The 18,371-nt window shown below is 44.7% G+C and overlaps 1 protein-coding gene across 1 annotated transcript in view; it reads left to right on the plus strand.

The window, feature by feature from the left end:
- Window positions 1–328: 328 nt before the first annotated feature.
- The window catches only part of PHLPP1 (PH domain and leucine rich repeat protein phosphatase 1), a 181,747-nt gene continuing 163,704 nt past the window's right edge, over window positions 329–18,371 (plus strand). The window contains 2 exon segments of the mRNA XM_087961201.1: window positions 329–1,037; window positions 1,040–2,060. Of these exon segments, the coding sequence (XP_087817327.1) occupies window positions 480–1,037; window positions 1,040–2,060 (1,579 nt within the window). The 5' untranslated portion in view covers window positions 329–479.

Below are 18,371 nucleotides of genomic sequence, written 5' to 3' on the forward strand. Positions count from 1 at the left end.
AACCTTTTCATCGGTCGATTTCTTCCCACCGTTCATCTTGGGCGCAAATTATCACGTTTTGTTTACCCCCGGAGCCCCGCCCTTTCCTAACTCACGAGGGATGTCGTCACTCCTCATGAATATTAAGAAGGCGCTCGAACGGCGTTCGGGGGAGCGAGGGAGGCAAGGAGAAAATGACACCCTTCGTATGAGGCCTGCTTTAATTAATATTCATAAGGAGCCTCGGGGTGGAGAGGAGAGGCCACGCCGGGTGGGAGGGAGGAAGGAGGAAGGAGGCGGTGACTGCCGCCTGCTGCCGCCGCCGCCGCCGAGCCCGTCTCTTCTCCAGTCCCTAATGGCGCTCGCGACAACGGCAGCAGCTGCGCGGCGGCAAGGCTGAGCCGAATGGAACGCTGAGACACCGACGGAATGTTCACTGTTGCTACATAATCCCGCGCCCCCTCCCCCCTTCGGAACGCGGCTCGCCCGGCCGTTCTACGATGGAACCTGCGCAGCAACCCCAGCTTGGAAGCCGAGAAACGCCGGCCCCGAGGATCGGCAAGGGGAAGCGGCCGAGCTCCCCGGGCCAAGCCGCCCCCGGCATCGAGAGCGGCCCCGGCATAGGAAGACCCAGCCCGTTGGAAGGGGGCAAAGGAACAGCCGCCGTCGCAGGAGCCGCGAGGACGGGGCTCGTCGGCGGCCACCACCGGCGAAGGAAACGAGGGGCCGCGGCCACCGGCTGCGGCGCTTCGTTGGCGCTAGCGGCCAACGGGACTCAAGCGGCGGCAGCGGCTATTCCCGGCAACGGCGCCAACTCCCTCCTGTTGCGGAGAGGCAGACTGAAGCGGAATCTGTCGGCGGCTTCTTCCCCCGCCGCTCCGATCGCCGCCGCCGCCGCGCTGGGGACCCGCAGCTTAGATCGGAAGACGCTGCTTTTGCTGCCCAAGCCTCCCCGGCAGCTCCAGCCTCTCCAAGCCCCAGAGCGAGACTGGGTGCGGCGGGACCTACAGCGAGGATGCGTCCATGTCTACTATTACTATCCCCAGCAGCAGCAACAGCGGGGAGCGGCGGCGGCGGCTGCTCTCTGCTCCCGGTGCTTTGCAACCTGGAGACCACCGCCGCTGAAGTGGCGCTTCGCTTGCTGCAGCTCGGGCACCGGGGAGGCGGGAGTAGCGCTGTCCGGGTTTGGGGGAAGGCGGCGGCCGAGGCTCCGCTGCTCCCTAAAGAAGAGGCGGCGGCGGCGGCGGATGATTTGCTCCTACAACCAGCATCGGCTTCTCTCGGCGGGAAAGAAGAGGCGCTGCCCGAGCCCGCGGAGGCTCCAACTTCTCCGGCGGGAAGTTTAACCCCGATCCCAGTCGGGAGAAGGCCCCGAAGCCGGCGAGGGGCCCCCAACGGCTTGGGAGCCGGCGAGGCGGCGGCTGTTCGGCCCAGGCGCCTGGCTCTCAGTGGAGGGGAGAGCGGCCGGGCGAGTGGGCAGCCCAGCCTTTCCCCCTCCGACTGCAGCCCCGGACGGGCCTTTCCGCCGCCCCGCCCCGAACTCTACCTGTCCGGCCCGCCGCTCTCTTGCCCGTCCCTCTTGGGAGGGTCGGATACCGAGAGCTTCAGCCCCAGCGCCGAAAGCGCCTCCGACCGCTTGGATCCTTACAGCGGAGGCGGCGGCTCTTCTTCTTCGTCTTCTTCTTCGGAAGAATCGGAAGCGGATCTTGCGCCGCCACCCGCGGCCAAGGAAGAAGGAGCCGGATCGGGGCCTGGAAGGAACCAGCCACGCCGGCCAGGCGACCCGTTTTCGGTGCACGGGCCGGAATCCCGGCTAGGCCGTAGTGCCTCGGGGGACTCTTCGGGCAAGGGGAAAGCTCTGCGGGGAAGTTCCTCTCCTGCTGGGGAAGCCGCCTCTCCGCAGCAGCCTCCGGCCTTGTATGTCCAGCTCCACGGAGAGACTGCCCGCCGGCTGGAATCGCACGAGAAGCCCCTGCAGATTCAAAACGACTACCTCTCGCAGCTGGGCTTCCGGGACCTGTGGCGGGTGCAGGAGGAGGGCATGGACTCGGAGACCGGTTGCCTCATCCGTTTCTATGCAGGTGGGTGAGAAATGAATGGGAGGCGTGTTTTTGTGTTCAGAGGAGCGTGTGAATCATCCGTTACCGTGCCGCTTCCTGGGTTTCACGAAGTGAGGGGATCGCTCGCTCCTTCTGTTTGAGGAGAGAATGGGATGGGAAGATCTGCTCTCCTACTCTGGCGGGTCTTTAGTATGGTGGAATAGTTAACCTATGAGTATTTTATTAGTACCACTCGTCGGTGAGGTGGGGAAAAATCTGGCTTCGGCCGGTGGGGACTCTAGGGGGAAAAGTGTGATCGCCTGATGGATCCCTGTGGCTTTATCTTTGTCCGTGTTACTTCGTGGAGCTTTGGAAGATTTCCAAGAATGGATCAGAAATGTCCTGAGTTCTGATCCCTTTTGTCTACATTTTCCAGTCTGTTTATAATTAGGTTAGAAACATGAGCAGGGAAAGGTTCTGAAGAAAGAGTGGGTGCAGAAGATCTGTGAGAAAACAGACCTCCTGATTGGCCTTTACTCTGGTTGTCTTACTCTGTCATTTCTTCAGAGGCTCATGGCCAAGGAGTGAAGGTTGTCTGAAGAAACTTGTGGGTCAGGCCATGTTGAAGGGTTCTCTACTATCTGAACAAATAATCTTTTTTCTCATCCCCCCCCCTCCAAATTTGCAATAAGAAAAGCAGGCCAGAAAAGTTACTACTTCACTTTTAGGAGAGAAAGCATCAGCTACTACCTGTACCTGTTTATTGAGGCACCTGAGTGAAAATTAGGGGAATGCTCCTTTCACAAACACACACACTCTACACACACACACACACACACACACACACACACACACACTCTCTGCACACACACACACACACACACACACACGAAAGATTAAATATTTCTGTTTTTCTAGATGGAACTAATTCTCATTTACAAAATGCTCTATGCTGGTTTGTAAAAGTGTTCTGGGTCAAAGTAAAAATACAGGTATAGAGATCTAAAAAAGTCTGAAGATTGTCAGAAAGAGCAGAACTTGCTGTGTTACTTGTGGTTTATTTATCTGAACAAGCTTTATTTACAATCCAAGGTCAAATTCTCTACCTGCTTGTTTAAATTCATTGGATCTGGGAATGGATTCGTGTTTCCTCATGGGTGAAAATCATTGCATATTAAAAGATGGAAAAGGAAAAACATCATTTTTCTGATATTCAATTTGCTTTAATTTCTTAAGGTCCGTAATGCTGAATGCAGCCTGCCAGCTGACTCTGTTTTACCCTATCATGTCTTGATCAACTTTAAAAAAAGATTTTTTTTTAGGTTTTTAGGTAGAAAGCTAAATATATATGGATCTTGTTTATGACGTCTATGTTCGTTGACATACTGACTTGATACCTGTTAAGCTGTGCAGCCTTTTTTGGATTTGAAAGCAAAAAGGTACCTTAACGTGTGTTTTATATCCTAGGCACACATTCTGTCTGCATTACTTCAAACCAAATACAGGTAGTCCTTAACTTACAAACTCAATTGAGCCTAAAATTTATGTTGCTAAGTGAGACATTTGTTAAGTGATGTTAAGTGTTATGATTTTTCTTGTCATGTTTGTTAAGTGAATCATTGCAGTTCTTAAGTTAGTAACATGGTTGTTAAATGAATCTGGTTTCCCCATTGAGTTTGCTTGTTGGAAGGTTGCAAAAGGTGACCCTATGACCTTGGGAGACAGCAATGGTCATAAACATGAGTCAGGTGCCAAGCACCTGAGTTTTGATCATATGACCATGGGGATGCTGCAACAGTTGTAAGTGAAAAACAGTCATGAGTCACTTTTTTCACTGCCGTTGTAACTTTGAACAGTCACTAAACTTGTAAGTCGAGGACTAACTACCGTGTTTCTCCAACAATACGGCCTCCACCAATAGGAAGCCCCACCATGTTTTATTGGCATAAAATCAAATTAAGCCCCTCCCCCAAATTAAGGCCCATATTAAACATGTGAAATGGGGGAATGGCGGGGGGGCTTGCCGTTATGAAGTACTTTTGTTGCATACCCGGATATGGTGCTGCCTGCGTTGGTGGGGCACTTCGTATCGGGAGACCTTCTGCCACCGTTGCTTTCCCTTCTCCCTTGCTGCCGCAGCATTTACAGTAACGCCGCGGTGTTTGGCGCAGTCATGCGGGGCCAGCCAGGGCTCCTCCCTGCAACTGGAGCCCTGCGGAGACACTTGGCTTCAGGCGCTATTACACCCTATTACAACAAAGGCTCCCCTGCCCGAGAGGGCAGCCCAACCCCACGTGGGGAGGCAAATCTCCTGGGGCCGCAGCACAGGATCGGCCCACCACGGGAGAAGCACCCAGCCGCCATCCCTGCTTGGCGCCAGGCAGAGCGTGAAGAGCTTCGCCTGGGGCGCCCAGCACAGCTGACAGGTGGGCCCTCCTTCCCGGTGGCAGAGCTCTCGCCAAGGCAGTGAGTGCTTCCCTGCCGGGCCCTCCGCTCATCCCACCAGGACCGCGCCGGAGCGGTGCGGGCTGGGCAGAGCTGGGAAAGCGAGCCGTGGGTGCGCGCCTGCCTGCCAAGCGAAAGAGCCGGGCCAACCCAAGCTTGCTTCCTTCCCAAGTCCCTCCAGCCCGAACCGGAAGGGCCACCAGGAGAGGCCGCCCGAGGCAGTGATAGCGCCCACCCACCTGTGGACAGGGAGGCAAGGCAACGGGCTGCGCCACGTCCTTCTCCGAGCTGAGCCCCACCGAGTCAGTGCCTCTGCCTGATGCCCGTTCCGCTGCAGCGTTTGGAGCTGCTGGCGCATTTGGAAATGCGTGGGGACGGGGACGGGCTGGGCGAGGGGTGGAAAGGATGGGGGGCTTCGGGCTCTCTCCGACGGCCAGGGAAGCAGCGCTGCCATCACCTCGCCTCCCTGTCCGCGGACGGGTGGGCGCTATCACTGCCTCGGGCAGCCTCTCTTGGTGGCACCTTTGGGTTCGCGCTGGAGGGACTTGGGAAGGAAGCCAAGCTCAGGTCGGCCCGGCTCTTTCGCTTGGCAGGCAGGCGCGCACCCCCGGCTCGCTTTCTTGGCTCTGCCCAGCCCGCACGGCTCTGGAGCGGCCCTGGTGGGATGAGCGGAGGGTCCGGTGGGGAGGCGCTCGCTGACTTGGTGAGAGCTCTGCTGCCGGGAAGGAGGGCCCACCTGTCAGCTGCGCTGGGCGCCCCAGGCGAAGCTCTTCATGCTCTGCCCGGTGCCAGGCAGGGATGGCAACTGGGCGCTTCTCCCGAGGTCAGCCGATCCTGCGCTGCGGCCCCGGGAGATTCGCCTCCCCACGTGGGGTTGGGCTGCCCTCTCGGGCAGGGGAGGCTTTGTTGTAGTAGGGCGTCATTTTTAAAATAATTGGCTTTACCTTCAAAGGCAAAGGGAAGGCGGCGACAGGAGCGCCCGAAGCCAAGTGTCTCCGCCGGGCTCCGGTTGCGGGGAGGAGCCCTGGCTGGCTGCACGTGGCTGCGCCAAACACTGTGGCGTTGCTCTAAATGCCACGGCAGCAAGGGAGAAGGGAAAGCAACAGTGACGGAAGGTGTCCCGATACGAAGTGCCCCACCAACGCCGAGGTCAGCATCCAAGCTGTTGCCGCCTGCCCATCCAAGGATGCAAGGGGGGGGGGGAATTAAGTCACTCCCGAAAAGATGGCCTAGCCGTTTTTTCGGGGGTCAAAAAAAAATAAGGCCCGGCCTTATTTTGTGAGAAACACGGTATGTGGCTTTTCTTGGGATCTTGCTTTTTTGCCTTGAAATCCAAAGGACTGCACATTTATAATATTTATAAATGGATTCACCCAGTAGGCTTATCATGTGTATAACTTACAATGTTGCATGAATTCAGGTGTTATAGTTTGCTAATGTTTATAGTAAGCAAGTTGTCTGAACTTAAGACAACTATGATTATTAAAAATTATGGTTGCCAAACCATATGTTTATGCATTGTAAGAGCTTAGCTTTTAGAGGTTGATTGAACAGAGAAAGTAATGAAGAGACTTTTAGTTCCGGATTTCATCTTGGTTGTATGAACTAATTTATAAGATCTGTCACTTTGTAATCCAAGTAGCTTTTTCTTGAATATGGCTTTTTCCTTTTTAAAAAGCAGCTATTAGTAAAATACAGGTAGTTCTTGACTTATGCCCACAGTTGTGACTACACATTCTGTTACTAAGTTGGATAGTTGTTACATGACATGGTTAAGTGAATCCCTGCAGATGTTAAGTGAATCAGATGGTTGTTAAGCAAATCCAGCTTCCCCCATTGACTTTGCCTGTCAGGAGTTAGCTGGGAAGGTCAGAAATGGTGGTCACATGACCTGGGTGCTATATCTCAGCAGCCCCCAACCTTTGGGCACCAGGGACCGATTCTATGGAAGAAGAACTGTGGACCGGAGGGGGCGTGGTTTTGCATACTGCCTGCATTCTGCGGATAGGGCTTTGCTTGTTTGCGCAGCCCGGTTGCTAGCATACCACGAACTGGTGCCAGACCGGGGTTGGGGACGTCTGCTGCAACTGTTGTAAATATATATTGGGTACCAAGCTCCCGAATTTTGATCATGTGACCATGTAGGTGCTGCAATAGTGGTAAGCATTAGGACTGATCATGAGTCACTTTTTGTGTGTCTTGTAACTTAAAACAGTTAACTGAACAAGTGCTTGTTAAGTTGAGGATTACTTGTATTGGGTCGTTCTTTGGGGGGGAAAAGTGCAGAAGTTGTAATATTTTGATTATGAGACAGCCTTTTCCAAGTGGGTGTCCTTCAGAAGTTTAATTATGGTAGTTGGACATGATGAGGTTGAAAAATATTGCTTGATTATCAGACATTGGTTGGTGATGTCTTCGAACTAATTTCCTCAAAATAGCCATTATTAAGTTCTGTTTCTGAAACATGTCCTGTTGGGTGACTTTGGTGGAAAACATCTGTTTATAAACGTTGTATATACTATTAATATTGAGCCCCGATATACAGAGAGCCTCTGAGGTATTTGGAGTGTTCCAAATAATTCTTACATAACTTTATTTGTTACAATATAAAGTTAAGCTGCTGCTTGTGGTTGCAGTCTTTTTCTCTGCCAATTAGTTGCTGTTGCATGTTTGGATTGTTTGTGAGGGAGCGTTTCGTTTAATGCTTTAAAAAAATGATTAGAGGGTAATAAATGAAGAGTTGGTAGGAGTGGAAAGACAAATATGCAAAAAATTATAAATAGAATATTTGAATACAAACACTTAATTTATTAAGATTCACAGTAGAATTTATGGAACTTTGGATGCAGGTGATTTTATCTGACGTGAATATTTGAAGCACGATAAAAACACTAATTTGACAAGTTGTGCTACCAATATTTTTTTATGTACAGTTTAAAGCTTTAGATATCCTGTCTCCTTTAAGTCTAGCTTCCCCTTGTATAGTTGGGATGTTTCAAACTGGCCCATTTAAATCTTGCTTAAAATATCTGCCCCTCAAGCACTTGAGCATACATTTATTTTTATACTTTGCTTGCCTTTTTGTAGCTGCAAGCATTGATTTTAAAGCTGTGGCAAGAAGTAATTCACTTGATTAAGTGAGATTCCTTGAGGGCATGTGGGGAGAAGAAACTAGAATAATCTAGGCCTTGCAATAGGAGGAAAATGTGCGCTGAAGCCTTACAAGATCAATTCTGTCTCAACCTGACCTGCTTCCTGTATTGGAGTTATCTGTGGAATGCTTGTTCCCACAACAGACTGATGAGAAAGCAAGTTATTTTGTTTGAGATGTCTTTGTTTGTTCCCTCACCAGCAATGATCCTAAGAGGAAAGAGAAGATTCATTCCTGAGGAAAGTATGTAACGGGTGCTTGGAAGAATAATTGACACAAGTTGTCCTGGAAATGCTTACCTTCGATTAAAAGTCTCATTGGAAAAAAAGTGAGGAATATTTTGGAATAAATCTTAGGGCTTTGATGTGCCAATGCAGGCAGGTTGATGATGGGCAGATTTAGAGAATCATTTTAATAAGTTTATGTCTTCTGTTTGGGATGTCCTCTGCTTCAGGTACAGTCTCCAAAATACGCTTTGATGAGTTTCGTGACATGAATGCAGCATCTTATTTGCAATACTTTAAAGAAGCCATGCCTTTTCCTAAGATCTTGTGGCAGTTGCTGCAGCAGATGCTTTTGATGGGCGCTGAAGCGCTTTTTTGGAGATAAGATCTGAAAGGGGTACATAGCTTGAATTTCTATATAACTTCTTGGTAAGATAATAATCAGTACAAGTAGTCCTTGACTTACAACCACAGTCCGCGCCAGAATCTTGATCATAGAGTGAAGCTGTTGGATGCAGGTGATTTTATCGGACGTGAATATTTGAAGCACGATAAAAACACTAATTTGACAAGTTGTGCTACCAATATTTTTTTTATGTACAGTTTAAAGCTTTAGATATCCTGTCTCCTTTAAGTCTAGCTTCCCCTTGTATAGTTGGGATGCCTGAAATGACTGAAATCCTGTCTCTCCCAGTCTAAAGTCTTAAGTGATTTGCAGCGATGTGGTGGGGGGGGAAGTCTGGTGCCCACTGGAGCACAGAAACCTGCCATGGCCAGAAGGCCTAGGCCCTCTCCCCATCTCACCATGCCCAAGTCCACTTATCTTTGACTTTTTCTGTACCTGCTGTAAGACAGAGGTAGCTCTCTTCTGCTGTGGAAGACGATTGATGTAAAGCAGGAGTGTCAACCTCAAGGCCCGTGTGCCCCTTAAATTAGCCCACGGCCTGGAAATAGCAAACGGACTGGCTTACAATGCCTCTGGCAGCCAAAACCAGGGTGCGGCAAAGTGGTGCAGGAGGCCATCCAGGCCGAAAACAGGCCATGCATGGCCCCTCATGCCCTGCTTTGGCCGGCAGGCTGCTTCAGGAGCATCCGTCCCTCTCCCCCACCCCCTGGCCCGCAGAGGAGAACTACAATGTTGATCCAACCCTCAAAGAAATCCAGTTTGACACCCCTGATGTAAAGGCTGAAGAGGCTCTTTTCCTCTCCAGAAAGCTAGCAAAGGCAGTTGTTCTTAACCACGGTCATCCTCACTAGCAGAATTAAGACAAGTGTAATTGGCCCCGGGGTGCGGGGTGGGGAAGAGACTCGGGTCTCTCAGGCATTGTGGGATGAGGGAATCCTGCCCTGGAGTCTGTGACAGCCTTGTGTGCACTGGTGGACCAGGTGGGGCAGCTGAGATTGGGGAGAGAAGTAGGTGGGTTGGTGTTGCAGCACTCCATGGGCACACTGCCAGGTGACTGAACTTTGCTAACTTGACTGTGGGGATGTTGCAACAGCTGTAATTTCATGCGGGGGGGCTAGCTCCCTTGGTTCAATGCCAGTAGAAGAGCAGTTGTTAAGTTGAGGACAACCTGTATTGTCCTGCAAAAAATGGTGTGAACAAGCATACTGCTCTCTTATTTTCTTAAATTTTCCAAGGACAGAAATGTGACTTAAGTATGTGTTTGCCAAAGCGATAATTGTTTGATCATCTTATTAAACACCAATTGTAATGAATTATCTTGGCACATTATCAGCCTATTGTTTACCTCCCAGTTAATGAAAGGACTTGCTGATTTTGGGGAGTAAGTTGCAGAACCAGAACAAACTGTATTTTTGACGAATTGTAGTGGCACAGTGATTAGAATGCAGTACTGCAGGCTACTTCTGCTGACTGTCAGTGGCCGGCAGTTTAGCAGTTCGATTCTCACAGGCTCAGTGTTGACTCAGCCTTCCCATTCTTCTGAGGTCGATAAAATGAGGACCCAGATTGTTGGGGGCAATATACTGACTCCGTAAACTGCTTAGAGAGGGTTGTGAAGCACTGTGAAGCGGTATATAAGTCTAAGTGCTATTCCTATTGCTATCACCATATCATCTGATCTCCTTTTCCCCTGCTGCCATTGAAACCTTATCTACATTTAAAAAAAGTTATCACATTTAAAAAAAATGCTGACCAAAAAGGTTCTAAAAGTTAAAGTTAAATTGATGCAGGGCCTCCCAGATGTTGCTCAACCAAAACCCATGAGTGATGGCTATCCAGAAGTTGCTGAATTGCAACTCTCTGTAATTCCAGCTGGTAGAATTGATTTCCTATTTCTAATCAAGAATTTTCTCCATCCTTCCCTAACGTGATGTTTTTGATGTTGGAGTGACCTTTGAGAAATGTTGGCCTGTTTCAACTTGTTTGGGAAGTGACAATTAATACACCTTGGGATTGTACCCGTGCCCTGAGGTTTGCATATTTTGAACTTTTCTTATCCCATCTATGTGGATTAACTTCAAAGGATTTTAACTGAACTCATGTTGGCCTACTTCTTAGGGGTTTGTTTAGGATTGCAGCCATATATTAATATAATACCTCGAGACACATACCAAGAAGCAATTGAGTTCTGTTGTCTCTAACCAGTTTTCTCCAGTTTCACTTTGCTTGGGCTGTTCGTCCCATCTATTAACAACTAAAAGGGTCCCCGCCCCACTGATCCTTTTGCCTTTCATTATTGGACATTGTTACTTAAATTTTGTAATAACTCTCCTCTTGGCGATGGTGGTATTGATATACCTCGGAGCATTCTGTGCAATTAAACTATCCATCTGTTCAACTCGGAACAGTAGACGATTCATACAATCTGTTGGTGATATACAGCCACACGAAAGCCCTCAGAACAGTATAAAAAAGAACTCCAAGCTCTCATCCAAACACTTCCCACCAGCTTTGTGCTTGCTTTTGTTTACTGAATAGTGTTCTCTTACAAATTCAAAGGCTACCTAGAAAATCTTCCCTATATTCTATTTTTCCTGCTACAAGTAATATGGATGAAGTTTAGCTGTGCAGAAGCAACTGAGACATAGCTACCTGGAAATGCTTTTTATTCAAAAAGCTTTTCAGGTAACATTTTGGAGAAATGCACAGTGCTTGGGCATAGCTTGAGGGACCTTTGTGGTCAGTGAAAGATGGACCTGATAGGAAGAGATTAACTCCATATCAGAAGAGCTGTGAATTGTGTGAAATCAGGGATGGCTCACCCTCTTCCTGCTATGAACCCATTGTGTAAAGGAATGCAGGTGTAGTTAATGTCTTGATGTCTCTGCCCATGGAAGTTATGTGTCATCTTTGGGCATCGGAGGTCGGAGACCCAAGATGTCTCCAAGATGCTTTCTTGTTCCTTCAGCTCTTCTCCTGGTCTAGGAGTAAACAGGTGAATAGGAGTGGTCTTCTGAAAGGAACGGTAGCTCTATCGCCTGCTGTAGTTTAAGATTATAGTTCTGCTTTGAAAAAAGTATTTGTGGGAGCAGTTAGGAGACTGGGTCTTTTGTTCCTTATGCAAGTAGATAGGGACCAACTGATGTAATCCTTTCTTTCATCTCTTAGCTACAGTGCTGGCTATCAGGAGGCAAGTTCATAGGTCCCTGGAATTTTTCTTAAATGTTGGCCCTTCCAACATTTCTTCACATCCAGTAACATTTCCCCGCTGATTCTGACCCTTTTGATGGAATATAAGATATTGTTCCTGTGTCCACTAAGGCTGTTACCCTGGCTTTAATTTGTGGATTTCTTGGCTACACTCTTCTGCCAACAGCAGTTGATGTGCACTGCTGTTCTTTTAAACCTTTTTGCCCTTGGCTCCTGAAAATGGAGCCACCAGAAAGTTATTGTTTCTAGAAGGCAGGGCATAAGACTGAAAACATTTAAAATCATGTTTTAAGTCTTTGAAGGTAGTGAAGGTATTCCTTTCCTTTTAACTCCAGTTTTGATGACGGAGAAGAATGTATCTGTTCTTTTTAATCTAGATTACAGAGCTCTGTTTTGTTTACACTCTGTTTTGTTGGTCAGAAACAATGGCTTAATGTTCTGGAATGTTTCGCTGAAATTTGTCAGTTTTTACTAGCTATATAGTTATTGTATGGAATTTTACCATGCCCTAAACAGAGAAGCATGTGTATACAAGAGTAAGAAGACATTGTGATCCAGTTGGGAATATTATCCAAATCTTAGTCTCATTTTTCTCCCAACTATCATATCCAGCTATTCGGTACGACAATTTGAATCATTTCTAAAATCAACTTTCTAACTGGCAGATGGATTATGCACAGCTGATTAGAATCCAGTAAAAATAAGAGGACCCTTGGTTTCATATTCTTCAGTTTAAAAAGAAAGATACAAATCAAGGGTAAGGTCCTACTTTTGGTGCTATGTCATAACTCTGTAATTGTGTAAAATTATGAAGAGATGTAATGTAGGCTTCCCATGCATAGTCTGCCTGTCTGCACTTTCTGCCCTTCATTTTCCCCGCTGATTTCAGCTATGGATTTGTTTTGCTTCTATGTCTAGATTCATTATTCGGTATTGTGTGATGACCCTTCCAAGCTCTTGCTGCTGTAATCCTGCTAGAATAAAAGAATTGGCCACATAGTGTGTAACATTTTTACTTGGAAGGCTGGCAGACAGTGTGTATGAATGCCACTGCTAATCAGCACAGGACCTTTTGGAAGAGAATAATGTATTTGTATCTTGGTTAGCCATTTCATTATATACTGCTGGCATGGCTCCATGTCAGGAGCTCACTGTTGAAATGAAAGGTTATCTATCCTTGTTGTGAACAATTAAAAAGAATAACCTGTTATTTGTGAGCAGAAGCTACAATCTTGGAGGTTCAAAGGTAGTGCTTCGTATTTATACTGCTTATATTACTGGAGGTAATATGTAATTGCATGACGAGTAATTGTGTAGCCATGGATAGTGTTATCCTGTAGGAATAAGTGCCCGTTTAGGAGCATTGAAGTTTTCAGCCATCATTACAATATATTGTTCCAAATTCCATTATTTTAATTACATACTATATGAAGTACTTTCTTTTATCTGTTCTGATCCTTCCACCATTCAGCTTTGTTGGTGACTCCAGGATCTAATATTATATGAGAAGAGAAAAAATTATTTTATTTGTCTTTTTCAACCTATGTATCATTTTGTGCTGTCATGTCAGTTGTCTTTCTAGTAAAAATATGATTCCTTAGTACTCTGTATCTTCCTGAAGAATCCTAAGGATGCTTTCTGGAGTGCTATAATTGCATTCTCTTGTAGGAAGTGAGTGAGTTTCTGAGGACATAATCCAATCCACTTTCAGTTGGATATCATATGGTCCAAATTAGTTTTTTCATGTATATAATTAGATCTGACTTTGCTGTTGTTGCTTGTAGAAAATCTCCAGTGTGTGGAAGTCATCGGTGTTCTCAAATGCATAATTGCTGGTCAAAACTTTGAAATATTTTGGAACATTTGTATGGAATCTTTGGGTGGTTATGATGGCAAGACTGGGATTAAATTTTCCCAAGGAGGGACTGAAACCAAAGTTGAGAGTAGAGTTGATAAATTTTTATTTCTTTCCAAAGTTAAATTAAAAAATCCCAAAAGAAAAAAGAACAAAACAAAGACAACAAAAAAATAAAAACTTTGGAAATAAAAAAAATCAACGAGAGTGGAGTGATAACACATAAGGTTAGCTTTTGAAATTCAGCCAAATAGTACAAGCTGCTTACCTCTGCTTTTATTTATTTCCGGCTGTATCTATATAATTAGGCCAAATATAGTGGCACTCAATTACAATTGAATTATTTTGTAGGCAAAACTACATAGAGGTTCATAGTAGTAGTACTTCAGAGAGTTGGTTTGGTTTAATGGTTAAGGCACAAGGCTAGAAACCCAGAGACTGTGAGTTCTAGTCCCATTTTAGGCCTGAAAGCCAGCTGGGTGTCTTGGAGCCAATCCCTCACTCACACAGCTCAACCACCTCACAGGGTTGTGGTTGGGAAAATAGGAAGCAGAAGAATATTAGTTATGTTTGCCACCTTGAATTATTTATAAAAATAAAGGTGGGATATAAATACATAAATAAAAATGAATAAATACAGCTAGAATGTCAAGATGCCACCTTAGGTTATGGAAATTTGACTATTTATTGGAGGTCTTCTCCTTCTGTACAAGGGGTCACTCATTTTGTTCAGGATTTAGTTTCTCTAGGATGCCATGGTTGTGCTATAACCTGCTGTTAGGCAACAACAGCCCCTACGTAGGAAGTGACTAATGACAGCACTGTGTTCATCTTGAAATTTCAGGCGGACATTGGGTAGGTGGAAAATCCAGTTACCACTTCCTTTTCACAAATGTTTGTGTGATAAGTATAAATGTTGGAGGGTGACTGTATTGTGCAGCTAATCAGCTCTTCACCCTGTATATTTGGAAAATATTAGGAAATGAATTTATGACTGAAATCCCAAATGTGGCCAAAGTCTAATGCCATTAATCTATTTTAACCTATAAAGACTTATTTCTTTTTAATTGAATGTCTGAAGTGTTTCTCATAGGTTATTTTAATACCCTTATAAGATAATAGATTAATGCTATTCCTTAATCATAGATAGAAAGTCACAGAAAGAGACCAATTTTATTTATTTATAACATTTATAGGCCATCATAATCACAACTCTGGGGTGCTTACAAAAAAACAAAGAAACAGTAGAAACATAAAAAGAATGCAAAACACCAAAAGCTTGTCTAAAGAAACTATCTCAATTGAAACCGGCACAAAGGGTTTGTCACACACTGTTAACACAAGGCCTGAGGGAACAGCAAGTCTTGAGGGTTCATTTAAATACATTCAAGATGGGAGCTATACAAATCTCAAAGGAAATGTTGCAGAGGGCAAGGCTCCAGACAAAGCTACTTTCCTGGGCCATGTCAGCACTGGGGCATGCTAAGTCGGTCAGAAAGTTTGGGACAGGAGAAACTGTTGGTGGTAGGTGGTCCCTAAATAACTTCCAGGTGCTATTGAAGGTGCTGGTAATCACCTACAGAGCCCTCCATTGCATAAGGCCTGGTTATTTGATCTGTGGCCATTCAGTGTAATTGAGCCCAATCCAGGTTACCTCAGACAATGTCATCTATTGGGCATTTTACAGTTCGACTTCTGTGTTGCATTTCCTGCCCTGCCCTCTGAAACAACAGACATCTCCTGGAGATTGACAGGGCTCAGAGGCTTTCAGTTGATCCTGAAATGTCACTTTGCTCCCAGGTCTGGGCCAGGATAGCTATTTGGTTGTTTCACTCTTCTGGATGTGCCCCCTTCTCTCCCCCCCCCAAATGTATATTTTGGAAACTGCCCTGAGTCTTTTGGATGTTAGCCGATTTGCAAAGTGAATAAATAAATATTATACCAGTGGGAACAGGATTAGTAGGTCAGTCCAAATTCAGCACTCATTATATGTTTGTGGGTTTTTGTGGTAGGTTACTGAAATAATAGAAGCCCCACTATTTGTGGGGAATTGTTTTCTTCACAAGCTTGTTGTTCATCAAAACTAATCAAATAAGAGGAAGTGGCTATGTTTAGTAAACATTATTAATGCTCCAATGTAAGATGCATCTAAACCAGAGTAACTCATGACACATAGTAACTGCTAAGATAACCTATGGCTTTCTGACTAGCCTTTCATTATGCAATTTAAGATAGTACTATAATTATATTAACCAGCTCCATATTATTTAAGTTGATTTGGATTTGCATTGTGGAAGAAATGATGATATCGTGTATAATAGGCTGAATATCTACTCTTCTCTTTTGTTTAAAATTGGTAGTCTTAACTAGCATAAGATTAAAGATTGCTTGAGTTTTCCTCTTTATAATAACTACTGTTTTGTTGTCATAGTGTTTCTATGATGTATAGTAAGCTGTTAACATTGCAACATTATCTTTTCTTTCCTCTTTCTCTCTCTTAATCTTATTCGTGTATCTAAAATTAATGGTGGGGGGTGTAGTATGTTTGATCAAAGGTTTTTCACTGAGGACTGCTGTGCCCATAAAAGTTATGCTAAAAGTACTGTGGTTTGTCTATTTTAGCAGCATGTGACCATGGTATTTGTGCTTATGAAAATTGCAAAGAAATGATATTTAACTGAACATTTCGCCCTGTTCCCCAAACTGCCTATTTTCAATTTTATGTAATTAAAAGATTTTGGTTATTTTAAGAGGAAAAGGCAAAAGTAGGGAAGGGGATTGTTTGCAAATAGTGTAGATTTCTAAAGATCTACTTCTTTCTCCTGATGTCTTTAAACAAGATAAAATGTAGTGTGTGAGATACAAAATTTGGATGTGTGTATTTCATTAGACGCTTTTGTTTAGTAGTAATATTTCTGGGAACTGCTTCCCATTGAAGCATGGCTTTATTCTCATTCTCTCTCAGAGAGAGGGGGAATATATTTATTATCTGTTATTCCCTGCTGCCCCCTAGGCTGTGTCATAGATTTCAGCCCATATTTTGAGACAACGTGTTAAAATTCATCTTGAGGTTGCCTAGACCTAGGAATTCAATTTCTGAAGTGGGGATGTTGCTGAGAGTCACATTCCAAGGATTTCTGATGATTGATGCTTAAGACCTGTGGTAAAATGAGGATACATCTTGTACTTAACATTCATCTTCAAACTTAGTCCACTATAGAAATAAGAGATTAACATGATTTACTGTGGCTGCTGTGTGCTTCTGCATGTATTTATCATAACAGCAGAAAGTATTTCACACATGAAGGTTTACTTGGCTAGAGAAATGTTTACCGGGAGATCAGCTTTTCTAACAAAATTGAGAGGGTTGCTACGTATGATTAATGCATTAAAGCTTTGTTTATGAAACATCACATCAGAATACTACCCCTCTCCCAGTCTACGTTTTGTGATCACGAATGAATTGTTAGTGTCAAGAGGATATTTTGCAAATATTTACTGATCTCTTACTCTTTAATGACCAATTAGTCTACAGAGATAGAGGTAGGAATGATATCCTCTTGGGTTTGATAGCAGTTATTCACATGCTAATCCTTGGCAGAATATTTTTATAAATTCCCCAGCAAATAGGACAGCAATAAACCAAAGTTAGCAACTGTTTGTTCAAATTTGTTTTGATGAACGGTAACCTTGATAAGTGGTTTTTAAGTTTCCACATCCCCACTTATTCCCTGGAGTACAACCCATATCCTGTTCTAGCCAGATGGCTACAAAATATGTGCTCGACTGCATGCAAGCCAGCTGGATTAAAATTGTGCTTAATGCTATATTTTATATAGTGACCATTCAGAGGCCAACCTATGAAACCTGTATGCTTTGTTTTAGCAAAGGTACATGTGCCATGGAAAATGTTCATAATAGAAAGCCATATTATGGCTTACAAGGTGAGAATCTATCTTAATAAAGAAACAGTGGTTTAATTTGTGGCAGTAAACCTCAATTTGAAGTACGTATGATAATTCATGGCTTACTATTTCTGAATTTGAGTGATAACCCTAAGTTGATATGGAACAATGGGTGGTTAAAACAATCTTGGCTTGATATTATATGAAAGTGGAGCTAGAAGTGATCTCATGAAACTAGGTGAGAAAGAAGGGTTTACTGGCTGTCTATATAATCGCTTATCTTGCCAGTCTTAGCAGATGTGACTTGTTGATTTCTTGATTAGGGATATGGTTTCCTCTCAGATTGCTTATCTGGAGTTGTTTCCTGCTTATCTGACTATTGGGTGGGGTGAGGGTCTAGGATAATTATTTGCTTCTTAGGGAATCGTTTATAAATGGGCTTTATCTGTTAGTTGATGGCTGATTTGTCTGAACATCAAGCTTCCAGGAATTCTCTTTGGAATTTGGCTTGATCTAAAATATTGAGATATTTTATTTTTGTAGCAAGCAATGTCATTTGTACATGTGGAGGGCAGTGAACAAAAGGGTGAAACTATCAGGCTTGGACCCCATCCTTCTCTTATATTTTTCTGAAAATGTCAGGCTCCCCCAACCATAATATAAGTATTGCCTGACTTTAAATCATTTTCAGTCACTGATTTTCTAATTTCACATGACTGAACTGGGCCCAACAGGAATCTCAGACACAGACTCAGCTAGATAAGTTCAGACAAGAATAAAGCTGAACAAAACAGTTTATATACCCAGTGGAAAAGCATAAGTGCCTCTTATACATTCAGTGGTTGAAACCGGTAGCCTTTCCTTCTCGCCCTTCCTACAAAATTCATGGATTCTGCATGGCATGTGATGGGCTTGAAGAGAGCAATTGCCAAGCGTAAATGCCAACTCTGGCCAGAGAACTACTGGTTTTGAGCTCATCTTTCATAGTTACAGGATTCAGACATCGTACTTAGCCCTGGCTTATGATGAGCTAGCAGATTGATTGGATTCATATATCACAGTAAGTTAAAATCTATACAAACAATAATACCTATGTTTACACAGTATCCTCAGCCAAAGCCACATGAGAGTTTAGTCTAGAATGGGCAAACCATGGC

Source organism: Notechis scutatus, chromosome 3 (assembly GCF_049901735.1).
Source record: "Notechis scutatus isolate UNSWTSFEM ecotype Mainland chromosome 3, rNotScu1.2, whole genome shotgun sequence".
Classification (NCBI taxonomy): Eukaryota; Metazoa; Chordata; class Lepidosauria; order Squamata; family Elapidae; genus Notechis; species Notechis scutatus.